Below are 19362 nucleotides of genomic sequence, written 5' to 3' on the forward strand. Positions count from 1 at the left end.
CCTTAAGATAGTATCTTGAATCAAAATGCCCGTGATTCCTTCAAAATTAGTTGGAACTGCTTTCACTAAGCAAAGGTGAGAACTTAGCTTGTATGTTATTAGTTTTAATCAAAATTTCATTTAATAACAAGATCTGAAATCTCCACTTAGGGTTTTTATCAGTTGCTATGCAGACATAGCAGAACAGTTTTCGGCACTGAGACCCTTCTCTGCCCCTCCCTTCAGTGAGGCATGACCAGGGAAGAGCATCAAGTTAAGGCAGCATCTCTTCTGAGCTGTCAGTCACACATACAAAGCTTTTTTTCATGTTTATGAGCAGTAGAAGGTGGCAGCTTGTGATGGAGTCTGTTGACAGGTGGATCAGTTGACACTGACTGGTTGCCCTGTTCTTCTAGGAAACTGAGAGAAACCTGGGTGGGACCAGGAAGGGCCTGCCCTGAAGGTGCGCCCTGCAGCAGCCGTGATGCATGGAAGCTGGGGCTTGTGAGGCTATGGCCCCTCCTTTTTGGGGGACCCCTGCAGCTGATCATGTGGCATGTGAAGACACCAGTGTCCCATTGGCTGGGTTTGTCTCCTAGGTCCTGCATAGTGCTGGTGCTGGATGAAGGGTCTTGTGTGCAGTGCGTACCCAGTGCCAAACCCTTCAGGGCCCTTACAGTCAACCTGCGCTAATGTCATGCGAGGTCATTGGTGTTTTGCAACAACTGAAAATAATATGTGTCCATAGTGGAGAGACTTGATTTCCCATTCCTGAGGGTAGCTTTTTGCCTCCAATACATCACCCCTGTACCCTCTTTATGTCATGGATTGCATAGTCTCTCAGCTCTTTCATGAGCATCTCTCCATAAATCAACCAGAATCCTAATGCTGTCTTAAAGACTCAGTTGCCTTCCCCTTCCTTTCCTTTCCTTCACTTCCTTTCTCATAAATGATTCCTGAGACAAAACATACATACACTCTCACATTCATGCGTGTGGTCTCATCTATTTAGGATTTTTGATTTGATTGAATCTTTTTGCTTCTTAAGACTCTTCCTGAATATAGACAGATCTTTAGTTGATTTGGGTCCTGTACTGACCACTGCTGTCTTGGCAAGCAGTGAGGCTAGAACAGCCTGGTGCAACTGGCTTGCTGCTACCCAGAAGACCGTAGCAGCCCTCAGTCCCATTTGTTCTTGACTCCTAAATATGGCAAGAGCTCTCCTTGCCAGTGTAACAGGGCTAGTCTCCAATTATCAAATGAAAGAATGTGATTGGTTTTCTTAGGTGAAAGAAATCTTGTACAAAAAGATCCAATAGCATAGTAAAAAATAGTCACTTCAACATAATCAAAATGCTTTTTTTTTTATATCCAGGGACGTCATTATTCTTTTTCCTTAACTGACTGCTTTTCAGTCTTTAATTTTAAGCTACATGACATAATTAGAAAAATTTCAATTCAAATACTTAAGTTACAAGATAATCCAATCTATATAAGATGGTGATAACTGACATTTGTTTCTCTTCATAACTGAAGGAATTGCCTTGTCTTTCTGTCTGATGGCAAATTTCATGTTCCATTTGCTTTTCTATTCACTAAACTTTTCTGTTCTCCAATAGGTGCCAGGCTTCAGCATACAATACATTTTCCTCTATATTTTTCAAGAGAATTGATATCAATAAAAAGAAAAATAGAATTAAAGTGTGTCACAGATTGATTTGGAGAAAAAATAAATGCACCAAGGCCAAAGCTTTCATTTTAATTAGACCCTGACAGTAAGAAATAATTAAAAAGAAAAAAAAAGTTTCACAGCTTCAGAGAATGTGAGATAATGTTTAGGGGAAAAAAAAAAATCAATTTTCATCTAGCAAGTTTTCTCTCTTCAGGAATATAGTGAAATTTGTTTTTGTGTGAGATTGTTCTTGTAGTAATTTTGTCTTATAATACTTGGTTACAGCTTATTGCATTGGCAGTCAGACTGAGTTTTGAAGTCCTATCACCATCCAGACTTTTAACTCCCTGGTTTTCAACTTCACTGGCTTCTGTAATAGAATATTTGCTGATTCCTGATTCCTAGAGCTGTCTTTGCATAGAAGTTTTAGATGGATTGCTTCAATTTGATGTCCATTAAATCTTAAATGGAAAAAAATGTTGGTTTCCAATTTGCTATCCTCCATCACACGAGATATCCTTAACATTGTTAATAGTTGTCAATGTGTAAGTGCACTGGCCCAGTCCCTCCTTCTGTTTGTGTTTAAACATATGCAAACAGAAATGCTGAAAAGGAAAGAAAATCCTCCACCAGGCATAACTTTATTTTTACGTTATCTCAAAATACATTCAATACAGTAATTACAAAAGCAAATAGACTATGCTTATCAAAACTGTTGTCAGTTGCCATTTAGTATACTAATTAGAAACAGCCCATTAGAATATCAAAGTCTAGATTATTTTTAACACATCATTCTTTACTTACAGCGCCTACTACTAATATACCACTGACAAATAATTATTGAACAAATTACAAGCTGTCAGCTAGTATAACAACCCAGTAGGTTATTTTCGTAATTACAAATAAATTTTAATATTTGAACTTTTGTTAAATGCCAGAACTTTCCATTGAAGAGAACAGCCAAGCTCTAGAGAGTTCCAGCTGGAAGTAAGGATGGGGCTGCCAAGAGGAGGCTGTTTCAGCAGGCAAAGATGGAATTGAGCAAAAGCTGAAATCCAGAGGTGTTTGGTTACCCATGTCAAGTTGAATTTAAACTCAGCTCCTCATACCTCAAAATATAGTGTCTGCTTCACAACATTGCCCTGGTTGAGACTAACGCTGGTGAAGGGATTGACCCAGCACTATTTATTGAGGTGTAGCTTCATAACCCAGAATATGTCAGTTTGCTGGGTCAGAACTGTAATTAGCAAGGAACTTCATTTGCAAAGCCTCAAGCACCGTTACCCTTAACTATGCACTGATATTGGGGCAGCTCCAGGTTGCTTGTGTGCAGCAGTAAGAGTTGTTAGGCTTCCCCAATACTTCTAGCACCAGAGAGAGGGTTTCCTTTTATATGCTATGGTTGAGTTCTCCTCACCTCTTGTACTCCCATTTTGGTGCCTCAGTCTGGTGTAATTTTATTATGAGCCATTTTGTCATTCCTGCTTTTACAAGATCAAGCTGCTAACAGCTTTTGAAAGGCATTTTATTTATTGCTGATTTTGTTATCCAAACATGTAGACAGAAGGAGTAAAAAGACTGCATGGGTAGTTTAGGCAGAGATTTATGGCTTTGTTTTATAGCACAGGTGTTTGCGTAGGCATTTACATTTTGGGGAGCTAGTGTTAGTATACTTTCTCTGAGGTTTCTTTATTCATCATTCTGCATGATTTCAGAAAAGAATCAGCACTTTTACTCTTTCCACGCTTTCTCTTCCCTTTGAATTTTGTAGCTGAGGCTCAAAATTTCCAAAATTTGTGAGTCTTAAACTCTGATATTTCAGAGAACTGGAATGTACACCTGTTGTGAAACACATACAAAGAGAGCATCAACTGCTTGAGATCATTGTTGGTTAGTGTTTGTCCAGGCACATGTGCCACTCATTGCCCTTGCAGCCACATCCTTGCAGGCTGCTCTTGTTCCTGGGAGGAAGGAAAGTTGCACCAGCTTGCTTCCCTGTGTTCAGGCTCCCCTCCAGCCAACCCTATGGCCCCTTTTGTTTCTGGCAGTGCTGCATGGGCAGGTATACCGGTTTTGCACCTCTGAGGGGACGTGGCTACTGAAGGAGAACTCGACCCTGCCCTGGAGGAACCTATCGGAGTGTGAGGCCTCAGACCAGGTAAGAGTTTCTGACGCTGGCTGCTGCTGTTGATTCGAACCAAACAGAAAAGGACAAAATTATTCATTGATGCCCACACATTTTTAACCAGTCAAAGAAATCTTTTTTTGACTTATTCTGGGTGCCTCGTTTCAATGGGCCTGGTAATATGGGACCACGCATCTCCTCTTCAGCAAAGACAATGTATGAGGTAGATGAGCCCAGGTTCAAATGTAGGTGGAACAACCAGGAGATGCAAACTGGATGGTCCTTGCCATGGTGCAGGGAAGCCTGGCCAAATGCTGTGCTCAGCCAAGCCAGGCTCTCTCCCTACAGTGCTCCTGAGGAAGACAGAGGTCTTATCCACAACAGGGTAAACTCAAATTGGAGAAGTCATCCAGTATTGTTCCATTGCCTTTCTTTCTGTCGGTGGAATGTTGCAAGGATAAAATTACTGTTTGTCTTCTCTGTCCTGTAAGCAGCTATTAAGATGAATCGAACTGAAGGATATTGTTTTTCAGCTTTGGATAGGAGACAGTTCCTGCTTTTGTGTGGGTGGGTGGGTTGGGGGAGAGTGTTTTGTGGCTTTTTTTTTTTTTTTTTTTTTTTAATTAATTTGACGTGGGCTATGAAATTAGGCTTGTCAGTTTATTTTCGTGCCCTAGTGGAATTAGCCTTGTCAGTTTATTTTCTTGCCCTAGTGCTTTATACTCTGCAGGGAGCTGAGACACCTGGCATCAAATAAATGAGAGCAAAGGGATTTTGGTCAGCCATTGGCGTCAGCTAGTGCCCTGCATGTGTTCCCATGACGTGATATCATCACAACTATAAGCCTCCAAGGGTGATCCTTTTCATTGTATAAATTGGGTGTACGCTCTCCACCCCAGCATGCTGGGGACTATTACATACCTAGCCAAAACTGTTCAAGTATATGAAATTCCCAAGTGCCACGTCCCAAGAGGGTGTGTCCTCTGGAGTACGTGGAACTCAGTGTCTCATTCTTCAGGAGGAATAGATGGCTGCAAGCTAGGAGGAAATGGGAAGAGATAATTTCTAGTTATCCAAATACATAAGATTTAATTTTTCCCTTTAATTCACAGTCTTATTCCATGTCCATAGCACATTCTGAGGTACCCAAGCAGAGAACATTATCATACTAGCTAGTATAAGCCTGATCAATTAACTTTTCCTGGTTTGCCATTATGCTTTCTTCCAGGGCTTTTTTGGGTCATACCAAGGAGACAGATACCTAATGATAACGCTTGGTCATTTGGAACCTACCTCCAAATTTCTATGAGCTGATCTGGATTTTGAAAACCTGCATGCATGGTTTCAGTTCCCAAATATGAATAGCTGTGTTTGCTTTTCTAGCTAATGTATATAGAGCCCCCAATAACCTACTTTACTATACCTCTTGTGCACAAAGACGATTTTTTTTTTTATAAGTTTACTGCATATTATAACAGTAGCTAAAACAGTCCCAAGGGTTTATGAGCGAATACTTATAAAATAACGTGATTTTCTTTAGGTATGAGATGTGTTTTTGATCTGTGTATGAGATGTTTTAAATTGTCAGGCCTCAGTAGTTTGCCTAAGCTTCTTTTTGTTGAGCTTTGACACTGAAGAGATATTTCTTTTCTCTTCGTAAGACAGCTCTCATATCATTCCTTTTAAAACATTAACCTATCAAATCCCTGAAGAACAGCTTGTATGTTCACATTAAATTCTCCTAGCTGTGCAAAATGCATCTGAATAGCTGTACTTATTCTTGAAGTACAAGGAATATATTCCTTTGTACGGCACAAATCTTGGGAGTCATCTGCTTATTCAGTAGCTTGAAGTAGGGAAGTAAAATGCTTGAATCTCTTCAGACAAAGATATGTGCTTAGAAATGGGCTAGAATAAGAGAACATTAGTGTCTTGGAGTCAAAGCAACAAGCCTGTGTTGTATTTCAGATGTGCCCATAGCTTTTCAGACAGTTCTCTCCCTAAAGATTTTGTCCAGAGCTTTCAAGCTAGGGCTGAAGTGGATGCATCTTCAACAGGAAATCCAAAGAGAGCTGCAGCCTGAGACTGGGACTGTCGGGAGGGTGCAAGCATCCCCGCTGCTCTGGCTTGCATCAGTTCATTTACTCTCAGGCAGTGCTGTAACGTGTAGTTCATGAGTCCCTTCCCAGGAGGTGGTATAGTTGAGGAAGAAGAGGGATAATCTGGGGGCAGAGAAGAGTTTAGTTATATGAATGCAAGGCACACTTTGCCTCAGAGCCAGCAAATGGGACCTGGCTTGTTTTATTTCTAAATATAACTGAAAGAACACCTCCATTACAGCGGTAAGGTGACTGGCTCAATGTGTGCAAGTCTGAAAACATAAGCTTTGCCATTTTTACTGCAGAATTGAGTTGTGTCTGTTCTTCCTGCCATCTGTTTAACACCTGCTTGTCTGTTAAGTCATGCTTCTCCAACTTTATTATCAAATAATATCACATGATCTATTTTCTAGCCTGGCTGCAAAGTCCAACTGTTTGACTGAACACCTGGGAGCATCTGGGGAATTCAGATTAAATTTTTATTTCCTTAGAACATAGGAAAAATGGAAGACTTATTTGATGAATGCATTTAAACTTGAAAGTAGGAGAATGACTTCTGGGTGTCATTAAGAAAAGTTAGAAAGCAACTGGGAGGAAAGAACTGAAGCCCATGAGCTCTGTCTCTCCCCTCAAATCCCCCTCACTTTTTTTTTTTTTTTTTTTATATATACTTTTCTCCTTTACTTTTCTCCTTTATATGCTCTCAGGATGCACCAGAAGAACAGCTCCTGAATTTGTCCATCATATACACCATTGGATATGCTCTTTCCTTCTCTGCCCTTGTAATTGCAACTGCCATTCTTCTTGGATTCAGGTAACTGTCGAAGCTCTGAACAGAGTGGAGAAAGGTGTTATGTTTTTCTATATGATAGTATCAGACTGACAGAAACTTTTGAGTTTTCCGTTCTTCTATCACCTTATTTCTCTATCTTGTGTTGCCTCTGTGTGCTTTCCTACCATCATTTCTTCTCAAAATGCAAGAAAAATTCCTAAGCTTTTGTAGTGTTACTAGTATGTCTGTGGATATGCTTTTTTTAGTTGGATTTTTTTAATATACATATTTTTGATTCTAATTAAATTGCCATTGGAAGAGATGGGAAAAGAGAGATTCCAGCATTCCCTCATGTTGTCACCTTGGACGTGGGGCACTGGTATGGAATGTGAGAGGTCATTCGGGACAGAGGTTAACATCTTGCTTTATGTGGAATTACCCAGAACATAAATCTCAGTCTCAGTCATTTCTCAACAACCATGTGTATGGTGTATTTCAGTACAGAAATGGATTTTTTACACAATTTCTCTTTTTGGAGAACTTTCAGAAATTATTTCTTTTGCAGTATGGAAGGGAAACTAATTACGAAATTTGAAAATTTTCTATGAAATACGTTGCTGTCACCTGGTCAGTTTGGCATGCTGGATTCGTCCTGGTATGCACCAATGAATTGCACGAGGTACCTCAAAATTAAGAGGTTGCTGGTTGCACAGCCTTCCCAAGTTGGATACGTACTGATGCTACATTGTGTAGGTTTGGTTAAAAAACAAACAAACAAAAAACCCTTTGGGCTCCAACAGAACAATCTCTCTTTTTCCTTCTCTAAATGCAATAGATATCTCATTTATTTCAGCCCAAAATTCCTATGGTGTGGGGATGCTGAGCACAGGAGACTGATATTTAGAAAACACAAAGACGTGAAACTAATCTGGTGTGGAAGGAAAAACTATTTGTCATGCAGTCCTGCTCCTTGCTGCTGTGTGCATCCAGGTCCCATCATCCCTCTTACAGGCTGGATGAGGCTGCCTCTGAAGAAGTATATTTCCCCATCTTTTGGTTACTCTTTCTTGAAATCAGGTCTGGAACTTATGTGTCCTGGTCCTTAAGAAACTTTTTTCCCTGACTAAATATTTCTCATTGCCAGTTAATGATCATTTGCCCTGGAGGCAGCACTCTGTTAGCAAGGCAGTCCCTCTCCTTTCCTCCCTCCGAAGTGTATGTACCCCTCATGTATTTGAAAAGATCAGTTGTACCTTCAGCTTCTAATTTCCAAAACTAAAATAACCCAAGTTTTATACTACTGCACAACACCTTTTAGCATTGTATTATCCCTCCTTCCAGTGGAGAATTGTAAGGCTATCTCAAAGATTTAAAATGACTGCAGGAATGTAGAGACATGCTCACCCTCTGAGTGCTGTGTGATGATAATTATGATTTGTTCATGTAGTAGCTGTGCAACTTTGGGACTCATCCGACTGAACAGCATATGGTCTTGAATTCTCCAAATGTCTCCCAGGATAAGAGCTTTCTCCTTGTTTCACCCATCAATGACACTTTTTGAATAATCTTAGCAGCCAAAATGTAAAGGTCACAGAGCACAACCATATACATACTGAAGGAAGGTTTGTGCATGTTTTTGGCAGGAAACAAGGAGCAACTCTGTTGCAGATGACTGGTAAAAGAGAGAAATTTAGATGCTCTGACTGTTTGTGGAGAGATCCATTAGCATTTTTTCCTTTAACTGTGAAGTGAGGACTGGAAGAAATGTGCACAAGTGTGCATTTCTGATTTTGAAAATGAGTTTTCAGAGATGTTAATGGGGCTCAGAGTCTTATTACAACTATGCCATCAAACCATTTTGTGTTTTCCTGTCTAAATCATCAATCTGGAAACAACTTCTTCCTGGATCCCATAAAATACTTAAGAATTTACCCCTATTTGGGTAAATGCTTGTGGCCCCAGTAGTTGTGCAACCTCACCAAATAAGGATAGAAATTTAATTCGGTGGCACCAAAAGACTGATGTTATCCACTTCTGCAATAGAAGGAGTTAATGAGTTCTTAGACTACAAAATAACCTTTATATTTGCTTTTAATAATGATTCAAGAGAGGAAGCAATATATCTCTAGTGTCCAATTTTGTATCTTCTGAAAGAAATGAAAGAAAAATCTGTAATTTCAGTGAAGCTGAATTAGCCCCATAACTTAATGACTGAAACAATTTGAATAACTTGCATTGCCTGCAGCAGAAATAGTCTGTAACTACTTGCAAACTATTTTCTTCAATTGGCTAATTTACATAAATTTGTCAATTGGATTTAAATGCATGGCAATTCTGAAGGGCAGCAGCAAATAAGTTTTAAATTAAAGGAAAATAAACATTTATCATAGGTAAGTTTTGAAATAGGCTGTGACCTTAAAGTGATGCAAAAAATTATATTTAAACTATACACACAAACACACATATATATATATGTTCTCCTTTGTCTTAGTTTAAAACTGATAGCTTTGAGACCAAGTAAATAGACGTGGACTGTCTTACCCAAATTTATAGAGCAATAAAATCAAACATCTAAAGCAGAAGTTCACTGAAACTTCTTAAACTTCTTCTAGAACAATTTTTCTTGTTTTTTCTTGTTGTTTTGTTTGTTGGGTTGTTTTTTTGTTTTGTTTTGTTTTGTTTTTTGTTTTGTTTTTTGTTTTGGTTGGTTTATTTGCTATCTGAATTTTTTAGCATCAAAAAAAGAATTATATCCAGTGTAGCTTCCTTTGAAGCAAAGTGTGTATCCTTACAATGCTGGAAGAAAAACGTTTGTGGGTGAAGCTGGTAAAACACTGACAGCACTCTGCAGCTGGGTGCCATTTACATGACTGCAGTTTCCTTTGCTATCCCTTGATGTGCTCTTCTCAACAAGTAGCAATTTTGTTGTCTTTGCAGCTAGCTGATGAAATTCAAGAGGATTTTTTTTTTCTGTTTTGTTTTCAATTCTGAATGCAGAGGTGAAAATTGTGTTCCTTTTAGTTCCACAGAAGATACTTCCAATTCCCCTGGGAGGCAATTTGAATACAGGTTTTTCTCTTGTCACATTGGTAATTTACAGGTGGATTTTTAATTAATTAATTAATTCATTATTTTTTTCATTGTGGGAAGGGATGCTTGAACACAGCCAGAAGCTCTGCTGCACATTTCCTGAGCTTTGCCAAGGTAAACCTGTGCAGTGACATCAGGGTCAATTCAAAGAGGTTAGATACAGCATTATGTGAAGTTTGATATTATTATTTTTTTTTTAGTCCTTTCAGATATTTCTTCTGAAAATTACTTTAATTTTACACTTTTGAAACCTTTTAAATAGTTTTTCCTAATGTGGTGATCTTTTCCCTTCCCTCACTCACCCTTAGGGCTTAAAGTTTTGAATATCTTTTCCTTTATAGTGATTTCTTCCCAAAGACAGTTTGAAATACCCTCAGCCATTCTTAAGTTACAGGATTTCCTCAGGTACCTCATGATTTTCAACAGGGTCCATTGTTCCCTTCCTCACTCCTACCCGTGATATTGCAGTTTTTACACCACTTGTGGATCATGACTGATTCTTCCTTTTTTTTACAGACATCTGCATTGCACAAGGAATTACATTCACCTGAACCTCTTCACCTCTTTTATCCTCCGTGCTATATCCGTCTTCATTAAAGACTCAGTGGTGAAGTGGATGTACAGCACAGCCACACAAGAACACCAGTGGGAAGGACTTATCTCCTTCCAGGTAGGGGCAGACACTGTGGTGGTTCTGAGGATATTGGAGTCATCACGGTGGTGTGTCTGCATCACAGCAGGTAATTTCAATTTGTACACTGAGGCTTGTCCAAAATGCTGTTTTCTTCAGTCCATAGAGTTTCTCTGAATCTTGTATCATAATGTATGTGGCTGTGCAAGCTGGGGCTAGTTAGAGAGTAGTTGGTGCCATGACATGTTTGCCTGTGATAGGTTTTCCCCTTCTAGATGGAACAAACACAAAGAGGTGGATTTTTGGCATATATACAAATGACCATTTCTTCTTCCCAAGCTGCAGGTTCTGTTCTTCAATAGTGACAAGAAGGTAGTCATTTTCCTAAACCAACACCTTTTGTGATAAGACTGTCCCTCTGGTATAATGACCAAATTAGTTGGTCATTCTTGGAGATCTTTATAATCTTTTAATGATGAAAAAAGGGATGCATCTGATTTAAATGCAAATTTAATTTTAGAAAAGCTTTGGAGCAACAAACTAATTAAATACTTCTAATCAAATGGAGAGGATATGCAACTCTTTTGTGAATATGATGAAAGCATGCCTTTCCCTCTTCAGATCTGGAATACAAAATGTAATTGAATCTTTAAAGAAAGGGATTTCCATTACATGTATAACTCTTGTGATTCTAGAACATGGGTGCAGTGGTTGCTGCTGGAATACAGGGTTGAGGTCATAAAATGTATGTATTCTAATACATACTTAGTGCCCATCCACCCATCCTTTTCTGGCCTAAGGCTTAAGTGCCAATACAACGAGTGAATCTCTAATGACGGTTGATTTCTTTGCATCTGCAACGTATTGGCTGGCAGAAAATAACACTGTAATGCTAATAATAACTAAATGCAGGGTTTGGAAATGTTCACAATAAATTGTCAGTCATTTCCTCCTTTCAATAAAATAAAAAATAAAAAACCTATGTACTTTCACACATGGTTCATCCAATAGTGGTTTCATCAGATCTGATGGATATATTAATTAGGTAATCAAGTTTCATCCTTATCTAAAGCCTGGCTGCCCACTTCTCTGTAATTTACCAGCCAAGAGATTTTGCACTTAAATGTGATGCGCTGGACAGTATTGTGCTTCTATCAATTTTACTTTTTTTTTTTTTTTTTTTTTTTTTTGCTTTGGAAGATAGTTAACATTATGGAATGCACTATTTGCTCTTAAATAGAGAAATTCTCAGCTGCAGAAAAGAATATTTGGGGAAGTGAAAAGGTTCACTGATTGCAGTTGATATGGACACTACCTTTCATTTGTGATTCTTTTCATCTTTCTGTGCTGCTTTTCAAATTATAATCCAATGCATATTGAAGGAAAATACGGATTTTTTATTTTTTTTAAGGAGCAATGCTGTCTATCTGCTCTGTATAGCACACAGTGCTGGCCTCTGTCCTTTCAGTACTCAAATGTGATGAATTTAGCAAGTGTTGTTTTGAGGGGGAAGTAAGAGTAGGAGACCAAAAACAACTTTTGGGTTAGTCTGTTTTTTCTTGTAGCCCCTGTTGCATTCATTTGGGCTGTGCTTTCTTCCATCACAGGAATCCCTCATCTGCCGCTTGGTCTTTGTGATGATGCAGTATTGTGTGGCTGCAAACTACTACTGGTTGCTGGTGGAAGGCATGTACCTGTACACGCTGCTGGTACTTTCAGTGTTTTCTGAGCAAAGAATTTTTCGTCTTTATCTCTGCATTGGCTGGGGTAAGTTGATCTTTCCTTATGTCCACCACTGGCTGTGTGTACCAGCAGATTGTATGACAGGAAAAAATACTGTGTGTCTATTGTAGCAGTGCCCAGTTCAAGTCCCACACTCCATTCCCTTTTTATTCCGGATCCTTGATCTTGCTTAGGCTGGGCCAGCACAGCTCCTGGATGCTTGCAGTGTAGAGTCTGTAGGTTCATAATGCTGGGGCTGTGCTGTACCACAGAAACAGCCCAAGCCAGTGACAGGCTCATGATACTTTTCCAGCAATACATCAACTTCCCAATACATGAGGTGTGTGGGTGATTTCAGGTGAGCAAAGGCTGTTCTGAACTGCCCTGCTTCAGTTCCTGGCAGTTTCTCATTACATTCAATGACATGTTAGCTACTTGTGGTGCAAAATTGCGGTGATATTGTATATCTTGTCAGGAACAAAGGTAGAGATGTGCTGGCAGCATGAGCAGAGGGATGCAATAGGGTTGACAAACAAGAGGCTGCTAGCAGGGTGTATTCAGGTTGCTTTTGTGGGAAGAGCAGGGCAAATAACAAATGTCAAGTGAAAGAGTTGTCAGGGTGCATATACCGTGCGACATGTGTGTCTGAGATTAAGGACTGTGATAGTGTGAAGTCCGTTCCTTAAGCCAGAGCTGCCTTCTGTAGAAATTCTAAAGTTCTGGTTCTTCCACTCTCTGGTTATATGTAATTGTATTAGTGTTCAAGACTGATCTTATTTTTGAAATTATCTCCAAAAGTTTTTATTGCTTTCACTTTATTCCCCTTTTCCTGCCTCCCCTCACTCTGGCTTAAAGTAAATCCAGGTAAATACTGCAAGTGCTTTCATAGATACTAGTTTAAGCATCTAAATTGTTTTGACTGTCCTGTTTATATGGGTTTGCTAACTGTGAATATTTATTAGTGAAGTAATCCACTGGTAAAATACATATAAATGGCTTACTGTGAATTGTTCGACCAATTATACTGAACAGAGATATATGAAGAGTAAGGGCTTTCTGACATACTGATGGGAATAACTAATTGCAAGTAATAGCAAGTTCCTGCTGGAGAGTATTAGTTAAAAAAATTCCTTTTCTTCCATTGTTGTTTAATATAGGGCATACAGCAAAAGCATTTTATATAACCAAAGAATCATAGAATGGTTTGGGTTGGAAGCGACCTTAAAGACTGTCTAATTTCACATCCCCTGTCATTGGCAGGGACACCTCCCATCAGACCAGGTTGCCCAAAGCCCCATCCAGCCTGGCCTTGAACAGTTCCAGGGTTGGGGCATCCACAGCTTCTCTGGGCAACCTGTGCCAGTGCCTCACCACCCTCATAGTTAAGAATTTATTCTTTATATCTAATCTAAATGTATCCTTTTTCAGTTTAAAACCATTCCCCCTTGTCTTATTACTACACTTTCTGATAAAGAGTCCCTCTCCAGCTTTCTTATTGGCTCACTTTATTGAACTAGGTATGTTTTAATCACTCTACCCTTGATATTTTTTTCTTATTATTATTTTTAAAGAAGGGGGAGTATCCTGAAACTTTGAAGTCATGAGAGTAGATAAAAAAAAAGAAATGGGAAAAAAAAATCAGTGCAAAATTTTATCCAGCCAAATCCTGAGGGTACTGTGTTGTTTTATAAGCAAAGGATAGGATGGTTTTGATCTGAATCATTTCTAATTACAGTTTGTCTCTTTCAAAAGCAGAGGGAAGAAACAGAAGACACCATTTTGATTTTGTTCTTCCTTTAGAGTGGAAGTTTTGCTACTGTAAGCAGAATTTCTGTATGAATTTGTGGAAATAAGTGGCAGTGTCAGAAATTGACACTGGTTATATGGTCTTCATCCAGACTTCCTAGAATAGCTTTGCCAGTGCCATTCAATCCTCTTCTGAGTAGTTTCTTGCTACTCCAGCCATGGCTGTATGTGCAAACCTTGCCACTAATTCTCTGTCTTCAAATGCAGAAATATCTGCTATTGCAGTCCTGTGAAGCTCTCAGTGCTCCCAGATCAGTTATAACAGGTAACAGTTCAGTCTTTAACAACTTCTGGGAACAGATGAAGATGTTTTTTTCTGTTTTCTTGCTTCTTCACTGGTGTTTCCAGTTTTTGGGTGCCCAGGTCCCTCACCAGGTCCCTTTCTGCTGTGAATTCTTAGGTATTTTTTGAGCAGTATGACAGCCTCAGCATAATGATTTGCTTCAAAGAGACAGTAGATTCCTGTTTGAGTTGAGAGCGTCCTGCTCTTTGTAGTTCATCAACTGTAAAAATATCTATTTGATTGTGTCAGAGCTGATTTGATACCCCGACCTGTTAATGAAGTGTCTTCAGGATGATTTTTTTTTTTAATTTGTTCATTACTCATCTTTTGATGAATATTTATGTGTTAAGATTTCATATCTGTATTGTTCACAAACGTAGTGGGTGTTACTCATATCGTGTTATTTCTTCTAATTGAACTTACAGACATGAGCACTCACAGACAATATGGTGTTCTGCTGTCTGAGTAATTTCTGTAATCCCCCGTGTGATAAAATATGGTTGCACTTGTACTTCTCTCAAAAGTATGTATGAATAAACTGTGTATTCTCTCCGAGGTTTCTGTCTGTCTGAATGTTTGTGCATACTCTTGGCCATGATATTAGCCCTGTTGTACTACTTTTGAGGAACAGCAGGTCTCAGAACAAACAAGAAGCTAGAACTAATTCTCTGGGTAACCCCAAGCAAAACTGTAATACGTGGACCAGCTTTCAAGCATGCAGAAATGTCCCAATACGTATTTCTCTTCAAGCTTTTCAATTATCATGTTAGACGGTGTTATGGTTTGTCATTGACAGTGGAACAAAGTCCACGTAGCTGTGTAACTAAAAAAAATGTACTTTTCCCATTTCCTGTCTAACATGAACATTTAATTTCAATTCAAAACACAGGAAGGGTAAAACTGCTTTTCAAATAGAAATAAGTAAAAGATACCATACTTACTCTGTGTTTTCCTAGGAAATGTTAACAGACAGTGAAAGGTGTTACAAAAATTAATAAATATTTCCCAAATCTATTTTTGCTATATGATAATGTTTTTAACATTTCAGGTCAGTTCTTAATGTTATTAGATGGAACTCCATTTATTACCAGTTCAAATGAGTAATTGTCTTTGCTATTAGAAGTTTTTTATGAGGGGAAAATATATCTGTTTACCTCATGTGACTGTACTTTGCAAAAGCTAGGGAAGTTATACAATCTTGATAGACCAAAGCAAACTATAATGTTTTATAAATTGCGAGTCATTTATTTTGATATCATATATACTGGTAAGATTCTTTAAACATTCCTGATTGCTTGTGAGGTAACTGTATTCCTGTAATGACCACTTCCTTGTCAAGATTTCATGCAATAGTTGGCTTTAAGGTAGCCATGTTATGTTTTTCCTAATTCATTTAATGTGGAAAATTACTTGCTTGACTTCTTATCCTTTGAAAAAAAGACTTTCATACATTTGTTTTGACCCTGAGTCCCACACATCTTACTGCAAAAACAATGGCTTATGGCATTTTCACAGCTGAGGGAAGGGGGAAGAAAACAGAAACAGTAACAGCATTAACAAACAGAATTCTGTAAAGTGTCTTAATAAGCTAATGGCAGAGCAGGTAGATGAGTTGTTTCCTTCGGTCTGGAGGTCAGCACAATGGTAGCTAAGCAGGATGTTGATTCAGATAGTCATTATCACTTGCGGGGAAAAATAATCTGTTGCTATGCAGTGCTGGTACCCAGTGCTTCCTTCCTCTAGCATAAGAGAAACCCACGGATCTCCCCTTCTAGAGAGAACAAAATTGTAGAAGAAAGGCGGAAAGAAAACAAAACTAAGGAGGTCAAGATGATTACTCTTTTCTGTTTTGTTTGTTTCTTGGGATGTTCAGACTGCTCTTAATCAGGATGTCCAGAACACCAACTCATTGTTCTTCTTGTCTGAGCCCAAGCGAAGAGTCACTGAGCTAGACATTGACTTCAAGCAGTTGTGTCAGTGCTGTGTGGTCTCTGGAAAAAAGCAGCAATGCCATAATGCCACTGTATGCATCTTTCAGCAGCTACTGAAGACAGGAGCTCTTTACACTTAGAGCCAGGGAGGAGGGAAGAATAGGAAAACAATGTCAACCTCCCATAGTGACTATGCACGACTTCCAGGCTGGAAGAATGACAGGAGGAGACAATTTTCAGCACTAAAGACTAAGAAGAAAACGTTAATAAAAAGCTAAACATCCTCCAAACTTCTATGGTAATTTTACACCCAGCTGCACTTGCAGCAGGGAAACTGCCATAAAAAATAAATAACTCCCCTCCTTCCAACTCTTGGTAATCTAGACTTGCTCTGAGGAAGAATATGCTGAAGGAATGAAGCTATTAAAAGCAGGTAGCCTGGCTAGGGTGTCACAATCTATATTCTGATTGCAAGGAAGACAGGATGCATGCATTATACTAGCCTTCTCTTACCAATTTTGAGTGAAAAATGTTTCAGACAAGGATGTGAAAATGGGCTTTGTGTCCAGACTGAGATTGGTAGGAAATTAATCAGTCAGGAGTTTCTCTTAATTCTCTTTGCACTTGGTCTTCTGCATTAAACTCTTTCATGACTTTTCTTTTTTTAGGAAGAAAAATATTTCATTGTTTCTTCTCACATCTTCCATATTGAGACTCTTTGTACATCTGGTCATGTTTATTTATCCCTAATTTCACTTCACTGATCTCGTATTTCTTGCATTCACACATTAACCAGCTGGTAAAGTCAGACTGTCCTGGATGGGTTCTGAGAGAAAGAAAGGGGTCTGGAGTTCTGACAGCAGTAGTGCCCTTCTGGTTTGTGTGCCTGGTTGTCTCAGAAGCTGAACTTCTCACCAAGTGGAAGCCAGTGATACCAGGTTACATAGAACAGAAACGTAGAATCACTTAGGATGGAAAAGAACTCCAAGATCATCATGTCCAACTGTTGACCTAGCCCTGCCAAGTCTACCACGAAACCATGTCCCTAAGCACCACATCTACATATCTTCTGAATGCCTCTGGGGATGGTGATTCAACCTCTTATCTGGGCAGCCTATTCCAACGCATCACAACCTTTTCAATGAAGAAATTTTTCCTAATATCCAACCTAAATCTGCCCTGGTGCAACTTGGGTCCATTTCCTCTTGTCCTATCACTTGTTGCTTGGGAGAAGAAATATGAAACATCTGAAATTTGAGCTTATAAACAAATTCATCAGTCATAAAATGCTCTGTGCAGAATATGTCCTTATTTAATGGTCTCAGCAGGAGGGCAGTGCTCTGGTCCTACAGAGACAAATTTCCATCAAGAAGAATCTCTAATCAGCGAGTGAAGATGAAGGAAGCCTCTCTTGCTCCTCACACTTTTCTCTCCCTTGAAATTGTTTTTGCATAAAATGTTATACAACGCAAAGCTAGCTATAGCATGTGTCTGCAAGAATGAAAACTTGCTTGCATATCGAGGTGGGGGAAGAAGGAAAGATGGCATGGAACATACCTGGTGTCACCTTTCATAGTAACTGCTACTTCATGGACTTCATGACTGCCTGAGTTTTTCTGTTCTATTACCAAAATATCTCCGACCCACTAAAGAAGAGACTGTTGTTACCAGGACATGGTAGCTTCCATTTGCAGCCCCACTAGTGATTCTTCTCTCTGCTTATTAGGGACAGTGAACACTGTGAAAATGTGAACCAAATGGTGGATTCCTGAGCAGAATTTCTCACAGCTTTCTTCTCTTACCTAACCCATCCTGATATTGTTCTGTATAAAACTGCTGAGATTTTTTGGGTTGGATAATGTCTATTTTTCATTTTTCCTTTCCTTTTTTTTTTTTTTTTTTTTTTTAATTACAGTTGTACAGACACCTGGGCAGGTGCAGAATGTTGTAAGCTAGGGTGAAAATAGATCCTGCTGCTTAATTATGCAGTAGGGTGTTAAGATGTTGACTTGGCAGATCCATTACTTTCTCATCATCTATAATATATATAATTATTGCAGCCTATTATTTAGAAGCCCCATCCCTGTCATTTGAAGTTGAACTTTATTAGCTGAACTGTCAGCATGCGTATTTCATAATACACTTGATAGGTTTCATAATCACAATGTGGTGTTCAAAGACTTTTGGTCAGTTATGCTGTAAACAATAATATGGCAGAATTTATTTTGAGCAGATTTTTGCAGTCTCTGGCATCTTCAGCACTGCTTCAGTACAGACAGAAGTAGACATTAACATTTCCAGAATTCAGAAACCTTTTTGTAGCCAGTTAATCTGGAAAAAAAGATTTTTTGTGTGAGGACAAGCAAAGTCAGAAAGAGTTCAGCTTGTGTCTTAAATAAGCATACCCTATAAGTGAGTGCACTTTCTTGTCAGATACCTGATCTTCTTTGAATAGCTGCAGGAGAAAGAGTTATAAGACTGAAATTCAGATGTGCCAAAAGAGCTGCATGTTGGGAGTCTAGGACTGGAATACAGTGTTGATTCTGTTAATAAATAATTCGTCTGTATATTTTATTCAAGGAGCTGTATAGAATTTGCTTCTTCTGCCTTCTCAAGCTAGCCAAATTTCCCCTGAGTAAAGTAACTGTAATGACATTTACATTTGTGCCTGTTAACTGAGGTTAATTAGGTGTCAAGATTATAAAGCAATCTATGGAGAACCTCAGTGATCCTTGCAAGCCATAATTACTGCAGAGATGCTGCAAACTTGCTCTTTTGCTGTTTAAATATCTATAGATTCGAGGTGGATTAGGGAAGGATGTTGTGGCATTCTCCTGTTTAGATCTTGATTAGGGCTTTGGAAAACTGGATGCAATCCCATCTGCTGAGATTGTCCCCCAGATATTTTTCAGAGCCACCATTTTCTTAGGATAGGACTTTATGAATTAGGTAGATGTCAGATGGTGTTATCCATGTAGTATTTGCACTGATGTTCAAAGCTCACAACTATGCATTGCACTGTTACGTCTTGGTGTCTCATGTGAAAAGTATGTTGCTGGAATCTAATGTCTATAATGTGACTGGCAGTGTTGCAACAGAAAGGCACCACAGGTCTGTGTCACAGGTGGGAGGGGCAGACGATGTTGTACATGTCACCATACTATCTATTAGTTTGTATATTTGTATGGTAGAATGCTGATGTGGTTCAGTAACACCAGCCTTGAGGTAGACCCTTTTAAAACATAATAATAA

General features: G+C 38.9%; 1 protein-coding gene across 1 annotated transcript in view; it reads left to right on the plus strand.

The window, feature by feature from the left end:
* GLP1R (glucagon like peptide 1 receptor) overlaps positions 1-19362 on the plus strand; it is a 90024-nt gene that overhangs the window by 52454 nt on the left and 18208 nt on the right. The window contains exons 4-7 of the mRNA XM_082755567.1: positions 3700-3809; positions 6583-6689; positions 10254-10407; positions 11976-12135. Coding sequence (XP_082611693.1) covers positions 3700-3809; positions 6583-6689; positions 10254-10407; positions 11976-12135 — 531 coding nt within the window. The remainder of the gene's footprint in view (positions 1-3699; positions 3810-6582; positions 6690-10253; positions 10408-11975; positions 12136-19362) is intronic.

Source organism: Aythya marila (assembly GCF_965140915.1).
Source record: "Aythya marila genome assembly, chromosome: 3".
In the NCBI taxonomy this organism is placed as follows: Eukaryota; Metazoa; Chordata; class Aves; order Anseriformes; family Anatidae; genus Aythya; species Aythya marila.